Genomic DNA, 15,551 nt, shown 5'->3' on the forward strand with positions numbered 1-15,551 from the left:
GCTCCAGAGGTGGCCGGAGGGAGAGATACAAAGAAGTACCAAAGGCCACCCTCGGGACCAACTCCACCGATAGCAGTGCTTGGGAGCGCGTGGTCAAGGAAGGTCCTTTCGGAGTTAGATTTGTCATTCAGCTAGTCAGTCCTTTAAGGACAAATGCACTAAGTTAAACGAGGTTTCTGTAAAGAGGCATGAGAAAAAGAGATTGTGGAGAAGACCGAGTGAAAAGATTGCCACAAAAGAACAAGATAAGGATGCTCAGTTAGAATGGGAAGCTGTTAAAGTATGTGTGGATAGATAGTGATATGATTAAGTAGAAACAGAGAACTAGCCCATGCGTACTAAGGGGGAGTGATGAGAGCTAGTGCAAAAGAGTGAGAAATTAGGACAAAGTCTCCCATAGTTCCATCAGCGAGATGTGACCTCGACTGGACACAGAATGTAACCTAGTATCCAAGCTATAAGAGGAATATCCAGAGGAGGGACAAAGAAGAGGAGCTGGGATGACGACATATGGACCTCCATGACGAGACAAGGTGGGGCTAAGCTAGACTTATAACAGGAAGAAAGGGACTCAATTTTTGTATTGCTTTCCTGAAACGTGGGCTCCTCAGGACAGCTGCCAGAGTAATCTTCAATATTTAATGCCACGTGCTGAGAAGGGCGCCAAAAGCGGGGTCGGTGGGAGAGTGGCTCGCTCTGTGCTTCAGGAGCTGAGCTGCAAGAGTGAAGTGGAAGATTGACCAGCTCTAGGGACAAACTCACTGTCTTTGCCTCGGGTGGTCCACGGGCAAGTTGGTCACGGAGGAGTTTCCAGGGCAACATCTTGGCACCCAATATGGTATTTGATCTACGACTGTGATTCTACAACCCCAAATAAGGCTTGAGACCGGGGAACTCAGAGGAACAGGACGCAGAGACTGATCTTCTTGCTCTTTGTGGATCAGATGCAATAGCACTTACAGGACTGGCGTGCTAGAAGCTAAAGGTCTCCGTAGGTGAGTCTGGGTAACACCTGTTCAAAGATCGGGGTGGGGGCTGCTCTACTGAAGAGCACCATCGGGTCAGCCATATTTTCTGGGAATGTGGGGCTCGTCGGTCCGCTGGACCGATGGTGGGGCTGGAAATAATGGCTGAATGAGGAATTAGGGAAAATCTCTAAGGCCAAGAAGAATAAGAAGGGGTTCTCTTTCAGGTATTTCTAGGTGGAGTTGGGGGGGAGCCCTACGGGAGATGATGATTGATCTCAATCAGGAGAATAAGGTCATAGAAGAAATATAGCAGTATAGAGATTTTGTCTGCAGGCAATAGGTCATGAAAGTAAATCAATCAATCATTTATTGAGAGTTTATTGTGTGCGGAACATTGAACTAAGCACTTGGGAGAGCCTGGCACATAGTAAACGCTTAACAAATACCACAATTATTATTATTATTACAATGTAACAAAGTTAGTCGACACATTCCCTTCCCACAAAGAGCTTAGAGTCCAGATTCTGGACCCTGAGATGGGTCATAGCAAACAGGAATTGACTCAGGCCCAGGAGATTACAGCACTAGAATTGGAAACGGACCAAAAGAATGGAGAAATCTTGGAAATCAAAGAACACCCGGAGCAACCACAGGGACCCTCCACAGCAAACCTATACCCAGACCTTCCCAGAGCCCCAAAGACTGTAAGAGGGGGAGGCCAATATTGTGAGTGGTGACAATAGCAGAGATTGCAGCAGTCAGTCAAACAATTAGCAGCGTGGCTTAGTGGAAAGAGCACAGGCTTGGGAGTCAGAGGTCATGGGTTCTAATCCCAGCTCCGCTACCTGTCTTCTGTGTGGCCTTGGGCAAGTCACTTAATTTCTCTGTGTCTGTTACCTCATCTGTAAAATGGGGATTAATAATAATAATGTTGGTATTTGTTAAGCACTTAGTATGTGAGAAGCAGCGTGGCTCAGTGAGAAGCAGCGTGGCTCAGTGGAAAGAGCACGGGCTTTGGAGTCAGAGGTCATGGGTTCGAATCCCGGCTCGGCCACTTGTCAGCTGTGTGACTTTGGGCAAGTCACTTAACTTCTCAGTGCCTCAGTTACCTCATCTGTAAAATGGGGATTAAGACTGTGAGCCCCACATGGGACAATCTGACTCCCCTCTGTCTACCCCAGCGCTTAGAACAGTGCTCTGCACATAGTAAGCGCTTAACAAATACCAACATTATTATTATTATTATGTGCCGAGCACTGTTCTAAGCACTGGGGTAGACATAGGGGAATCAGGTTGTCCCACGTGGGGCTCACAGTCTTAATCCCCATTTTACAGTTGAGGGAACTGAGGCTCAGAGAAGTTAAGTGACTTGCCCACAGTCACACAGCCGACAAGTGACAGAGCTGGGATTCGAACTCATGAGCCCTGACTCCAAAGCCCGTGCTCTTTCCACTGAGCCACGAAGACTGTGAGCCCCACGTGGGACAACCTGATTACCTTGTATCTACCCCAGCACTTAGAACAGTGCTCAGCACATAGCAAGCACTTAACAAATACCATCATCATCATCAATAATGAGGCACCTTGGTCCCAGGGCTCAGGTGCTAGGGGCCAGGGGTGCCGAGGCCAGATCAGCCATGCCTCCTGGTTGTGGGTACTCCCCCCAGGACTCCAAACCCCTTCACTCAAATAACCTTTACTAGTTAAACCCCAGAGGAGAGGCAGGTTATCTTGTAACACATATTTATGGCTCTTAACGACTGAGACATCTTCATGGGAGGGCTTCCTGAAGTGCAAGTCTAGAATTCCCCAGTAAATAAAAATAAAAATAAATGGTGGTATTTGTTAAGCGCTTACTCTGTGCAAAGCACTGTTCTAGGCGCTGGGGGATACAAGGAGATCAGGTTATCCCACGTGGGGCTCACAGTTTTAATTCCCATTTTACAAATGACGTGACTGAGGCACAGAGAAGTTAAGTGACTTGCCCAAAGTCACACAGCTGGCAAGCGGCAGAGCCGGGATTCGAACCCATGAACTCTGACTCCCAAGCCTGGGCTCTTCCCACTGTGCCACACTGCTTCTCTAAATTCTCAATATTAACCTGGGGACCAATCGAGACAGTAGCACAATGGGGAGGCCCCTTTATGGTCATGTATCAGATGCGATCCGGGAATCTACGGTCTGTCGGGTGGTGGTAGAGAGACTGGGTTTGGTTTGGACATGTGACTCGACTGAAATATGTGAAATGCTAGGGAGGGATACCTGATCCAAAGGAACCTCCTTCTGTTCCCGCAGGAGACCACTGAGGAGAGGGCGGAGCAGCCAGACGCCGGGCATCAGCAGATTGCTGGAAAGGAGGAGGTGGGGAAGACTGGTATCATCTGCCCGGTCTAAGAGTGGTCTCTCTTTGACTTTGTTGTAACTGTCTAATCGTGGTAGGGTGTTGTTATTTAAGTGCTTGGGAGGGAACTGATCTGATCTGGGCCGGGGGAGTGGAAGCACTGCAGCACAGTGGTCACACTTCTAGCTGTGACAACAGCATCATTTGCACTCATATAACTCGAACTGTGCCTCGGGACGGGTATACAGTGGTCCAGTAGATAAGGGAAGTAGATCTCCTATATCCCAGGTCACCCCACAGTGAGATCACAATGAGGGCTATCCTCACAAGATGCTTATTCATGTTAGGAATGACAGAAATCTGGAGGCAAGAGATCTCAAGACCAAGAACCCAGATCTCCCTAAAGAGCTGGAACGAGACTGCCATGAGGATGATTTGGAATAATGGGGGCATCAACCACTTGGTAGGGGGAGAAAGACAGAATCCCCACAATTGGAGTGTTTGCACTCAGAATACCACCGCCTTTGAGGCAGTCGATTGGCTTTGGTTGGTGAAGGTCCTGGGCCAACTTCTGCCGGGTCCTTGGGGTGCTAGGCTGAACCAGATTCTAAATATCTTCACCCAGGATCTGGGCAACCCTACCACCATAGGGAAGGACCAGTTTCCAGTCATACAAAATAACAGCACCTTCAGGACAGATGTGGACAGGGACCACCGAGATATCTCTTGGGTGGGGCTGAGCCAGAAAAAACAATTGAATTTTACGTTAAGCAAGAGACCCAGAGTCGAAATTACACGGCTTCCCCAGTGGGTCAGGAAAGGCCTAGCAGAGAACACCGTCCTAAAGAAGAGACCCCTCGAGGCCCTCCTGAGAAACAGATCAGTACACATCAGGCCTGGTCCCGTGAGGGAAACCGTGACAACTTGGTACATTGAGGCCTTTTGGGCAAGCTGGTCCTACTCAGAATGTTTCCCTTACATCATCTGGGTGAGGGCTACCTGCAGAGGGTGGATTGGAATCCACCAAGTCATCTGGATTAAGCTGTCCTGGCCAGAGAGGCATGTTTGGGGAATAACAGAACTGGGAATGGGGGTATGGAATCTGGTCATTGAGACTAATTTACAGGCAATAAATCAAGGCTTGGGGACCCAGGAGTTGGAGGAGGTCTTTACTCCTGCCTTCCAAACCGCTAGCCAGGAGTGGACCCAATTACATCTCTTAAGAGCAAAGGTGAAGGAGTTGTTAGAGAAGCAGAGTGAGATGATGGGCCAGCTGTTCCAGATTATACCTGCAGGGGCATGGGGGCATGATGCCCAGAGAATAGTTTTCACCATGCTATTGTATATTCAACAGGCAGTATACCTGCAGAAGGGGCTAGAAGAACTGACCCATTTTTTACCCTCCAAATCGCACCCAGTAAGGGACCCTTCTCAGTGGCCGGGCCTGGTAGTGGGGTGCTATGGAAAAAGGCAGCAGTATAGCATTCAGGTATGCAGACTGTCTGGGCCACCATTCTGTCAGTTTCCAATTGGGATTGTGGAAAAGGGGGAATGGGTAAGACTGGCGTTTACCTGGGTAGAAACCTGGAATGGCATACAAATCAACATCTGGTCCTCAGAGACCTATAGCCCAGACAACCCCGGGAACCTCAGGGTCAGCCTTTGGTGTCCCTCAAGGCAAAAGGGGGACGAGAATTATTCGGTGTCCTGGATCATTACCACTAGAAGACTCTGGTACTTGGGGGATGGTCAGTACACCCAGTGTAGTTTAACCGGCAGGGCAATCAAGAGGCGAACCCAAGCCTGGGGGGAATGGGGACCCCAGGCCTTCATGAGTGGGTGCTGGTGGGTTCTCAACAATTTCTGTTGGGTCAATATCAGCGGGAAAGTAGTTTTCCAAGCATTAGATGTCAAAGGACCCGCCGGACGAGGGAACCTGATACCACCCAGTCTAACCTCTGAGGATAGTGGCTATCTGGAAAGGGTCTCGAGGGCTTGGGATAATGGGACACAGACATGGGAGATTGTGGTGAGCCAATTCCGAATGGCCACTGAAAAAGCTGTATCCCTAGTCAAAGAGTACAGCCAAACCTGTCAAAGGTGGGAGAAGGACTGGTTGTTTCTCTGTTCATCAGAGTCATTACTGATAAACATCATCCACGCATGGGTACTTGCCATCCTGGCAGGTATTGTGCTTGTAATGGGATTGCTCATCCTATGCAAATACTAGAGCCACCAGACAGCTGTCCAGAGACTGAAGGATTTACTCAGCTCTGGGGGTCACGGAGGCCTGCAAGAGAAAAGAAGGTGAGGACATGTAAGGAGAAACAGAGACTCTGGAGAAGAGGGAGTGATGGGCTTATGATGGCAAAAATAAAATAAGCAAGTTTAGGGTGGGAAACTATAACAGTAGAAGGGGGGGGGGGGGATATTGTTGAGTAGAAACCTAGAACTAACTCAAGGGTACTAAGAGGTAAATAGGAGAGTTAGTGCAAACACAGTAGAGAAATTAAAACAAAGACGGCCCATAGCTCCATCCAGAAGATGTGACGTCGACTGAACGCAGAACAAGGCCCAACATGCGAACCATAAAAGGGATGTCCAGAGATGCACGGAGGAGGAAGAGCTGGGATGATGACAGATGGACTTCCATGATGAGCCAAAGCAAGGCCAAGGTGGACTTTATGGGGAGGGAAGGGACTCAATCTTTAGAAATCTGTGCCTGTAACATATGCTCCTCAGGACAAGAGTACCTGGGTAATAAACCTTCAATATTGAATTCTGTGTGCTCTGCTTGGGACCAAGAAAGAGGTTGGGGGGAGAAGGGTTCACTCTGGGGGCAAGAGAGGATACAGCCTCTGGTGATTCACAGGAACCAGGCATCAAGAGTGAGGTCAATGGGAGATGGGCCAGCTCTAGGAACAAATTCACTGACTTGGCCTGGGGTGGTCCATGGTCAAGTTAGTCAAGGAGCACTTTTGAAGCTAACAGTTTCAAGTGTTGCACAACAATCAGTGCTGCCCTTTTCATCAGGAATTAGCTGTGTACCTCTCACCTCGACCTCCAAGCTCACATCAAGACACACCGGTAGTAATAGGAACAAGCCTGTTCTGTCACTTTTCCACCAGAAAATCCATCGTTACTTCATAGTTGGCTACTACACTTAAGTTTATTGAATTAATAATAACGGTGGTATTCGTTAAGCGCTTATTGTGTGTCAAGCACTGTTGTAAGTGCTGGGGTAGGTACAAACTAATCAGGTCGGACACAGTCCCAGTCCCACATGGGGCTCACAATCTAAGGAGGAAGGAGACCAGGTATTGAATCCCCATTTTACAAATGAGGAAACTGAGGCACAGAGAAGTTGGGTGATGCCCAAGATCACACAGAGGACAAGTGGTGGAACTTGGACTAGAACTTATGTCCTCTCACTCCCAGTTCTGGGCTCTTCCCACTAGGCCATGCTGATCTCAAATGACTTATAATAACTAGTAATAATTGTTATTCTTTATGACATTTGTTAATCAGTCACATTTATTGAGCACTTTATTGAGCAGGGCACTGTGTTATGCACTTTGGAGAGTACAACATAGCAATATAACAGACACATTCCCTGCCCACAATGAGCTTACAGTACAGAGGGAGAGACAAATGTGAGTATAAATAAAGAAATGTATATTTACATAAGTGCTGTGGGGCTGGGAGTGGGGGTGAATAAAGGGAGCAAGTCAGGGTGACACAGAAGGGAGTGGGAGAAGAGGAAATGAGGGCTATGTCAAGTGAAGATTCTTGGAGGAGATGTGCCTTCAAAAAGGCTTTGAAGGTGGATCTAGTAATCGTCTCTCAGATATGAAAAGGGAGGGTATTCCAGCCCAGAGGCAGGACATGGGCGAAAAGTTGGTAGTGAGATGGACAAAACTGAGGTATAGTGAGTAGGTTGGCATTAGAAGGGAGAATTGTATGGGCTGGGTTGTAGTAGGAGAGTAGAGGAGTGAGGTAAGAGCGGACAAGGTGATTTAGTGTTGGAAAGTCAATGGTTAGGGGTTTCTGTATGATGCATTTGGGGTTTAAGCACTTAGTATGTGTCAAAAAATTCTAGACTGCAAGCTTGTTGTGGGCAGGGAATGTGTCTATTATATTGTACTCTCCCAACAGCTTAGTACAGTGCTTTGCACACAGTAAATGCTCAATAAATGCAATTGAATGAATGAATGAAAAACCATTCTAATTGCTGGGGTATATACAGGTGAATTATGTTGGAGACAGTTCCTGTCCTGCATGGGCCTCACAGTCTAAGTAGAAGGGAGAAAAGGAGAACTGATGCCCAGGGAAGTTAAGGGATTGTCCAAGGTCACACAGCAAGCATTTGGCAGAGTCAGGTTTAGAATCCAAGTGACTGACTCCCAGGTCCTTGCTCTTTCCACAAAGCCATACTGTTCTAAGCACTTGAGTAGATATAAGATAACCAGGTTAGACACAGTCTCAGTCCAACTTGGGGCTCACAGTCTCAGGGGAAGGAAAACGGATAATTTAATCCCCATTATACAGATGAGATAACAGAGACTCAGAGAAGTTCAGTGACTTGACAAGATCCCACAGTGGGCAAGTGATAGTCGGGGAATGAATGCAAGTCCTCTGACTTCCATGTCTGAGCTCCTTCAGGTACTTCCTGGCCAAATTCACTTTCTAGCCACACTGTTTTGGTTGAGCACAAACAGTGCCGCCTTCTTCTAATGTGAAAGACCACAACAAGTAACAGTTTCTGGACAATTTTGACAAATGGAGTCATCATGGCTTTTTACCTGGGCCAAGGCGATTTCAACTTCTTTGGAAGTTTCAGAAAGATTTGAAACTGATGTAATGGGTCTTGAGTGATCAACTGTTCAACAGATGTTGCCTCAATAGAGAATGGAATCATTGGTACAAGAAATATTTTATCTGTGTTAACCTTCACTTGCTGACAATGCACATGTAAAAATAACTCTACAGCCACTATGATAGAAAATACTCCTTATTTCTTCCCTTAGAGGGTTAAAGGCCAAAGTGTTGTGTTTGTATTTGCTATCTCATAACTCAGTGAAGTAGATGTTTTATAGGAATCCTAATGGTGAATGTTTATTTTTCTGCATTCTCCTTAGGACAATATAATCAACTTAAAATTGCTTACTTTTTATGTTGTAGATTTTTACTACATATGAATACCCCAAAACAACTTGGTCCTATTATGCATTGTACATACATTTCAAAGTATTTTCATTTATTTTAGTTTAAAAAGCACTGTAGAAGGGAAGGCAGATTTTTCATATGTTATCCCCCAAGGGTCGAGAAGTAATTTCTTTCAGCTTCCACCTAGGTATTTTTTGTTCTATTGGACGTATAAGCCCAAGTCTCCTCTCCTTTAAAGCCTTATTGAAGGCACATCTCCTCCAAGAGGCCTTTCCTTACTAAGCTCTTTTATCCTTTTCTTCAACTCCCTTCTGTCTCCCTGACTTGCTCCCTTAATTCAACCCCCCTCCCAGTCCCATAGCACTTATTTACATACCTGTAATTTATTTATATTAATATCTGTCTCTCCCTCTAGACTGTAAGTCAATCATATTTATTGAGTGCTTGCTGTGTTTGGGACAGTACAGTATAACAATAGACACATTCCCTGTCCATTGCAAGGTTACAGTCTACTTGTTGTGGTCAGGTAATGCATCTGTTATTTTGTTATGTTGTACTCTCCCAAGCACTTAATACAGTGCTCTACACACAGTAAGTGCTCAATAAGTACGATTGACCGACTGAAGTCATTTTATCAAGTTTTCTCCAGCTGATGGTATTTTCCATTGTTCCTTTGAAGGCGTGAGGATGCTTTTTCTTCCTTCCTGAGATGACATTGGCAGAGGGGAACTTGGTCTCCAGCTTCCTTGACAGTCTCTTTTGTGATGCTAATCTCAGGGAGAGAAGAGAAAGGCAATCCATTTTATCTACCACTCATCCCCTCTGCTGTGACCTCCGCTAACCCACATGCCATCCTCACATAGGATAATACTAATAATAATAATAATTGTGGTATTTTTAAGTGCTTACTATGTGCCAGGTACTACTAAGCGCTGGAGTAGATACAAGCAAATCGGGTTGGACACAGTCTCTGTCCCACATGGGGCTCATGATCTTAATTCCCATTTTACAGATTAGGTAACTGAGGCCCAGAGAAGTCAATAGTATTTATTGAGTGCATCCCGTGGGCATTGTACTATCCATCAATCAATCATCAACCAATCAATCAATCATATTTCTCGAACATTTTCTGAGTGGAGAACACAGTACTAAGCACTTGGGAGAGTACAATATAACAATCTAACAGATACATTCTCTGCCCACAATGAGTTTGCAGTCTAGGGGAGGGGAGGCAGACATTAATATAAATAAATATATTACAGATTTTTACATAAGTGCTGTGGCGCTGAGGTGAGGTGGTGAATAAAGGGAGCAATATCAGGGTGATGCAGAAGGGAGTGGGAGAAAAGGAAATAAGGGCTTAGTCAGGGAAGGCCTCTTGGAGGAGCTGAGCCTTCAATAAGGCTTGGCCTTAATCACTTAATCACTTGAGAGAGTATAATAGAGTTGGTAGACAGACTTGTGACCTTTCTACAACACAGGCAGGAGTCGAGGACTTTGAGAAGAAAATACCATAGGCTAAAAAAATACATGAGAAATGATGATTAACATTGCATTTCTGCATTACGCGCTTGGTTTTAAACTGTCATTTCTTGGGTAAAGTTAATCAGGTGGTATATTTTAAGGATTTTCCTTATGCTTTCATTGTTGAAATGGTTGAAACACCAGAGTTTTTCTGTTGCTTAGAAATCACTTAGTAGTGCCATTCTGAAACCCAAGAATCCTCACTTTACCAATCTGGGCAGAAGAATAGAAATGGAGCAGTGGCCTATTCTTTTGCTGAAGAAAGAGAAAATTTGAACAATGGGTGAAGACTCACCTTTTTATCCAGACATCTTTGGCCACTGAAAAGCTCATTAAGCAGCCACATTCCTAAGATCCCCTCTCCTCTTCAAATCATGTCTTTAGTTGCACAGTTGGAACTGTGGTCTTGGGGTCGGGATCAGTCACAGGCAGAGATGGACTCATTAGGAGCACTTTGAAATTTCCAAATGCAATGATAGTGAAACAAAGTGGAAAAAAAAAGTGACAAGACCATGTTTACTGCTGAATAACATGAAGTTGTATTTTAAACCTATACAAAAAGTTGGTTTCAGTATGCTTCCTGAAACCCTTTAATATATCAAATATGATATGATCAGCTAGAAATAGGGGATTGTGACTGTATGGGTAAAGAAAGAGCGCAGAAAGACAAACAGAGACACTAGAGACCAAACAGCATATCAGTTCTTGAGGAAACACTTGTATCAGTTTAGACAACGGCATGTAAAATCTGCATCTGAGCCAGTATTTTCCGAAGTGAAGTCCAGGAAATGGTGTGGATCAGCTGTGATTCATGAGGGAGTTTTCTGGTGTTGGGATGCTGCTTCTGGAGTATAAAGAGAAGAGATTTAAGCAAATGCTCTGAAAACATTACCAGCAAGCACAGTTATTTTGAAGTGAGAGATGGGGAAAATGTAGAGACCTAGAAATACTGCCCCAATACAGAAACACTGTTTGTGGAATAGAGTATGCAAAGAATGGAAACTTGACTAAAAAAAAGTGAAAAGAGTGTCTGAAAAATTGTCAGGTACCAAAAGAGGACATAAAAATTTAGTCTGAAGTTAAAGCAGGAACCTCTAATTTATTCAGATGCCAAAAGAAGCTCTTGGAATAAAAGTCTGGGAACCACAGCTCCAAGTCATAAAGGGTTGGCTTGAGACCAAAACACAGCCCTGCAGACATGACCTCTGTGGCTCAACAGATATAGGAGAAGTGCAAGGAGCAACACGTCTGCACTGTATCTGTTGACCGTACAAACTTAATTTGGACACCATCTGAACTTTGGCATCTTCTTAACAAATGATATTGGCCCAAGAAGTTCACTGAGATCCTGCCTAAAGTATGAGAGGGAAGCAGTGGGACCTAATGGAAAGAATACGGGCCTAGGAATCAAAGGATCTGGGTTCTAATTCCTGCTCCATTTATCCGCTTGGGTGTGACCTTAGGCAAGTCACCGAACTTCTCTGTTCCTGTTTCCTCTCCTGTAAAATGGGGATTCAATACTTGTTCTTTCTCCTACTTGCTCTGTGTGCCCTATGTGGGACAGGGACTGTGTTCAACCTGATTAACTTGTACCTATCCCAGTGTTGCCTTTTGGGGTCACACCTGGGGTACTCTGCTTCTCCTCCATTGTCCCCAGCAAGCATGCCTACCTGGTTAGGTGGGATATTGGCACTGAAGCTGAGTGTGAGAGATGGGGTTGAGGGAAAAAAGGGACGGCAGTTTCTGGAATAAGCTATTGTCACAACTCCCTCTCCCCGAAGATCTCATGCCCCACTGATTTCCCCAGGCAAGAAGTCACTGAGGTGGCAGGGCCTACATCATTTCTGTTACCTGCTTCCCAGCTGGCAAGACTCAGGTATTCTGCTGCTGGCCTTCCTTTGCTCCAGCCCTGCCACTCAGCAAGGTGTTCTGCTATATTATTTCTGATCACTGCAGTGATTCTCCAAACCTAGGCAAAATTCAGATTAACAGAGGTGGGTCAAAAAACTGCCTTCACCAGACCTTTTCCTTCTCCATCACAACAAAATGCTGAGATCTGCCTCAAACTCCCCTCCTCTCTCGGGTGAGGTTTCATACAGTTTTCCTTATTTTTGCCTTCAGATATTGAATTTATGTGTGCCTGTGGGTCAAAATATAGAACTCAGTAGCCAGAGCATTTTGATTGGGTAAATGCCACATGTCTGTTACTGCGGGATCTTTGTTGTAAAGTCTTTCAGTGCATGCATTTTCTGAATTAAAGAGTACAGACACCAGAATAACCACAAAACCCTACATGAACTATTCTGAGCATCCTTAAAGACCTTTAATTGAGCATTATATTTAAAGAAAATGGATAACCTTATGCAGTTTGGTACTGCAAATATACATCTGCTCACCAGTTCCTGGAGACAGGACTTTGTATTTAAACATTTAACCTGTTGAGACAGTATGAAATATTTAGCTCGCTTTTAGAGCCTTGGTGGAATAGCTGGATATTTTTTGTTTGTTTGTTTTCTCCCCTGCTCACTTCTGGCATGGACTCAAAACAAACTGCTGCTTTTCTGCCTGCTGTACTTAATTTTCAGGAGTACCTAAATCATTGGATTAGTAGTCATTTTCATTTGGCTGAGACTTGTTTGTTTTTTTCTTTACAAATCAAAGTTCAAATGCCCTCAACACTCAGGACTCAAGCATACAGAAATGTTCGATGGGAAGTGTTGAAGTGACTCGATTTCAATTGTTCTTGTCCTCTGTAGTTAGTTTAAGAATCGACCATCTCAATCACAATTCATAAGAGTCCAAAATGAACTACGGAAAGCAGAAAAAAGACTATAATGGCTCAGACCCCCCCATTAGTCTCCTACTTAAAGCAAGGAAGAAAACACAAGGTCCGTGCTGTACGATTTGACGTATAGGCGTTTGTTTGACAGAGCAACACACTGTACAAAAATGGTGAAAGGATGTAAAGGTAAATGTGGGGACATATGAATGAAAGCTGAATGGAACTGCCAAGAGCATCATTAGGTTGTTTGCCCTGAATTACAGGAAACTAACACACCCTTCTCCCTACACACCTATCAGTTCTCTGTCATTTGGTATGTTAAATTGCTCTTCTTTAATTAATTCATTCATTCAATCATATGCAGTGAGCACTTATTCATTCATTCATTCATTACTGTGTGCAGAGTACTGTACTAAGCACTTGGAAAATACAATTCAGCAATAAAGAGAGACAATCCCCCCCCCCATACCGGACTTCCAGTCTAGAATGGGGGAGACAGATATCAAAGCAAATAAAAACAGGCATCAATATAGATAAATAAAATTATAGATATATACTTGTCTAAACAAGTAAACAGGCATTAATATAAATAAATAGAATTATAGATATGTACATAGATACACAAGTGCTTTGAGGGGGAGGGGGCCAACATGGATGGGAGGGGGAGCTGAGGAAAAGGGGGCATAGTCTAGGAAGGCCTTTTGGAGGAGGTGAGCCTGCAGTAGGGCTTTGAATGAGGAAAGTGTGATTGTTCAGCAGATTTGAGGAGGAAAGGCGTGTCAGGGCTCGACGGCGTGGCACGTAAGAATGAGGCATAGTGAGAAGTTTACTTCACTTACTGTGTGCAGGGCTTGGTACTAAGCTCTTGGAAGAGTACAATACAACGATAGACATATTCCCTGCCCACAACGAGCTTCTTCACCGATGTTTAAGGAGTTTTGTTAGTAGGAAAGTTGGCTGTGGCACACAGCATATAAAATATCCAGAGTTACGGAAGCAAATAGGTGATAAAAGTGTTCTAAGGCCCACACAAAATGGCCTATTTCCAACTCTGGGTTTTGCATATATAAATGCCCACTAGTGCCCACACAGATACATTTCACAAGTGCATATTTGATGCCGGTCTTTTTAAAATCAAAGAGGCATGATGGTTGACCTTCAAAAAACATAACTAAATATGCCTGGAAACTGTGCATAGAGCATATGAGCTTATGATTGTACATGAACTGGGAGGGAGGGAGAAGGGTTTGGGGGTGCATTTAGAGGATGGTTCAAAGGAAAGTCTGAATTGAAAGGCAGATAGGCTTTATGATCTTCCTCAGGCTGAAATATTCAGAAAATGTCATCTGAGTGCCTCCACTCAATATTTTTGTACTTCACTGTATAGAAAGTTCATTCAAAAACACTATTGGGATGTTTAAATAGCCATAGAGTGGGTTAGTAGCTCTGATCATCTGCACAATTTCCCCTCAACAAATGTGTTGCTTTTTAATCACTGCAATCAATATCTTGCAAAGTATAATGTTTGTTCGATTGTATTTATTGAGCGCTCACTGTGTGTACAGCACTATCTGCACACAGTAAGAACTCAATAAATATCATTGATTGGGAAGATTTCCTTAGCAAGATTATCCAGTGCCTGAAGAAATGTGCATTCATAATCAGAGAGAAATCAATGGCATTTATGGTGTGCTTACTTTGTGCAGAACACTGTATTAAGCACTCGGGAGGGTACAATGCAACAGAATTAGCAGATACGCTCCCTGCCCGTAACGAGCTTACAGTCTAGAGGGAGAAATGAAAGTAAACCCCAAATAAATAAGGTAATAGTTCACATTTTTCTAGCCTTTTAATGAATAACCCCATTCCAGGGTAGCCTATCTAGTAGCAAAGCAACATTTTTACAAAGCAGAACAAAGCAGGATTCCCATGTTGCTCACTCTATACAGATAGGCTTTGGGAAGTTGTAAAAAATGATTGGAGACTAAAAAACAACAAAAAAACCCAAAACAAAGCAAAAAAATGTGTTTTAGATTTGTCTCTTCCTTGTGGGAAGCAACGAGGAAGCATTTCTTTTCCCAACCTTCGCGGTAGTTTTGGAAGAGGGAAACTTTAGAGATGAACCTTCTACTTGACTTCCTTTGGCGAAGGTTTGAAATATGGAGGCGATAGAGCTCTAAGGCCTCAAACCAGAACTAGTTGCTGCTTCCACATTGATCCATCCTTGGGGGTTGGTCCCTGTCGTTTTTGCTGAAGAGAAGATTTTATTGAGAGGATTACTATTTAATGTTTTTACTGTATCCACATTTTGAAACATTTGGCTCGTTGTCTCAATAAGCTATTTTATAAGGGCAATAACACACCCCAGGGTGTGCATATGCCAAAGCATTCCCTGTCCTGGGGCCACCCATCTCTCAGTGCAGTAACACAGATGTTGGCAAATTGCACAGCAAGTTCTGGGACTTTCTGTTCTTGGTGTTCATTCTTCAAATTCCATCATTTAGTACAGCTAGATTTTTATTAGTGTAATTTGTTATGTTTCTTCTCCCTTGAACTCAGTAGAGTACATGTCACATCCGTTAACAAAAGTCTCAGCAGTTCCAGCCTTGTTACTGAATCCGCCGTCCTATCCGATCTCGCCTCGGTTAAGTCCAGTGTATGAGCCCTTCGGATCAGATGCTGCACTCAGCTGCAAAACTGGCAGGTCTCTTGCCCCCTCACCCCCCCACTCTCTTTCAAATCACTTTTGGGACTGTAAGTGACTGTCTCT

General features: G+C 44.3%; 1 protein-coding gene across 1 annotated transcript; it reads left to right on the forward strand.

Moving 5' to 3' along the window:
* Nucleotides 1-561: 561 nt before the first annotated feature.
* LOC114807926 lies at nucleotides 562-6,088 on the forward strand. Its single transcript, XM_029054800.2, has 2 exons — nucleotides 562-995; nucleotides 3,264-6,088. Exon 2 carries the CDS (start codon nucleotides 3,620-3,622, stop codon nucleotides 5,537-5,539), a length of 1,920 nt encoding a protein of 639 aa, XP_028910633.1. The 5' UTR covers nucleotides 562-995; nucleotides 3,264-3,619; the 3' UTR covers nucleotides 5,540-6,088.
* Nucleotides 6,089-15,551: the final 9,463 nt, after the last annotated feature.

The sequence above is a fragment of the Ornithorhynchus anatinus genome, chromosome X5, assembly GCF_004115215.2.
Source record: "Ornithorhynchus anatinus isolate Pmale09 chromosome X5, mOrnAna1.pri.v4, whole genome shotgun sequence".
In the NCBI taxonomy this organism is placed as follows: domain Eukaryota; kingdom Metazoa; phylum Chordata; class Mammalia; order Monotremata; family Ornithorhynchidae; genus Ornithorhynchus; species Ornithorhynchus anatinus.

Coding starts and splice junctions, on each gene's coding strand:
- LOC114807926 (XM_029054800.2), top strand. CDS start 3,620: ATGAGGGCTATCCTCACAAGATGCTTATTCATGTTAGGAATGACAGAA.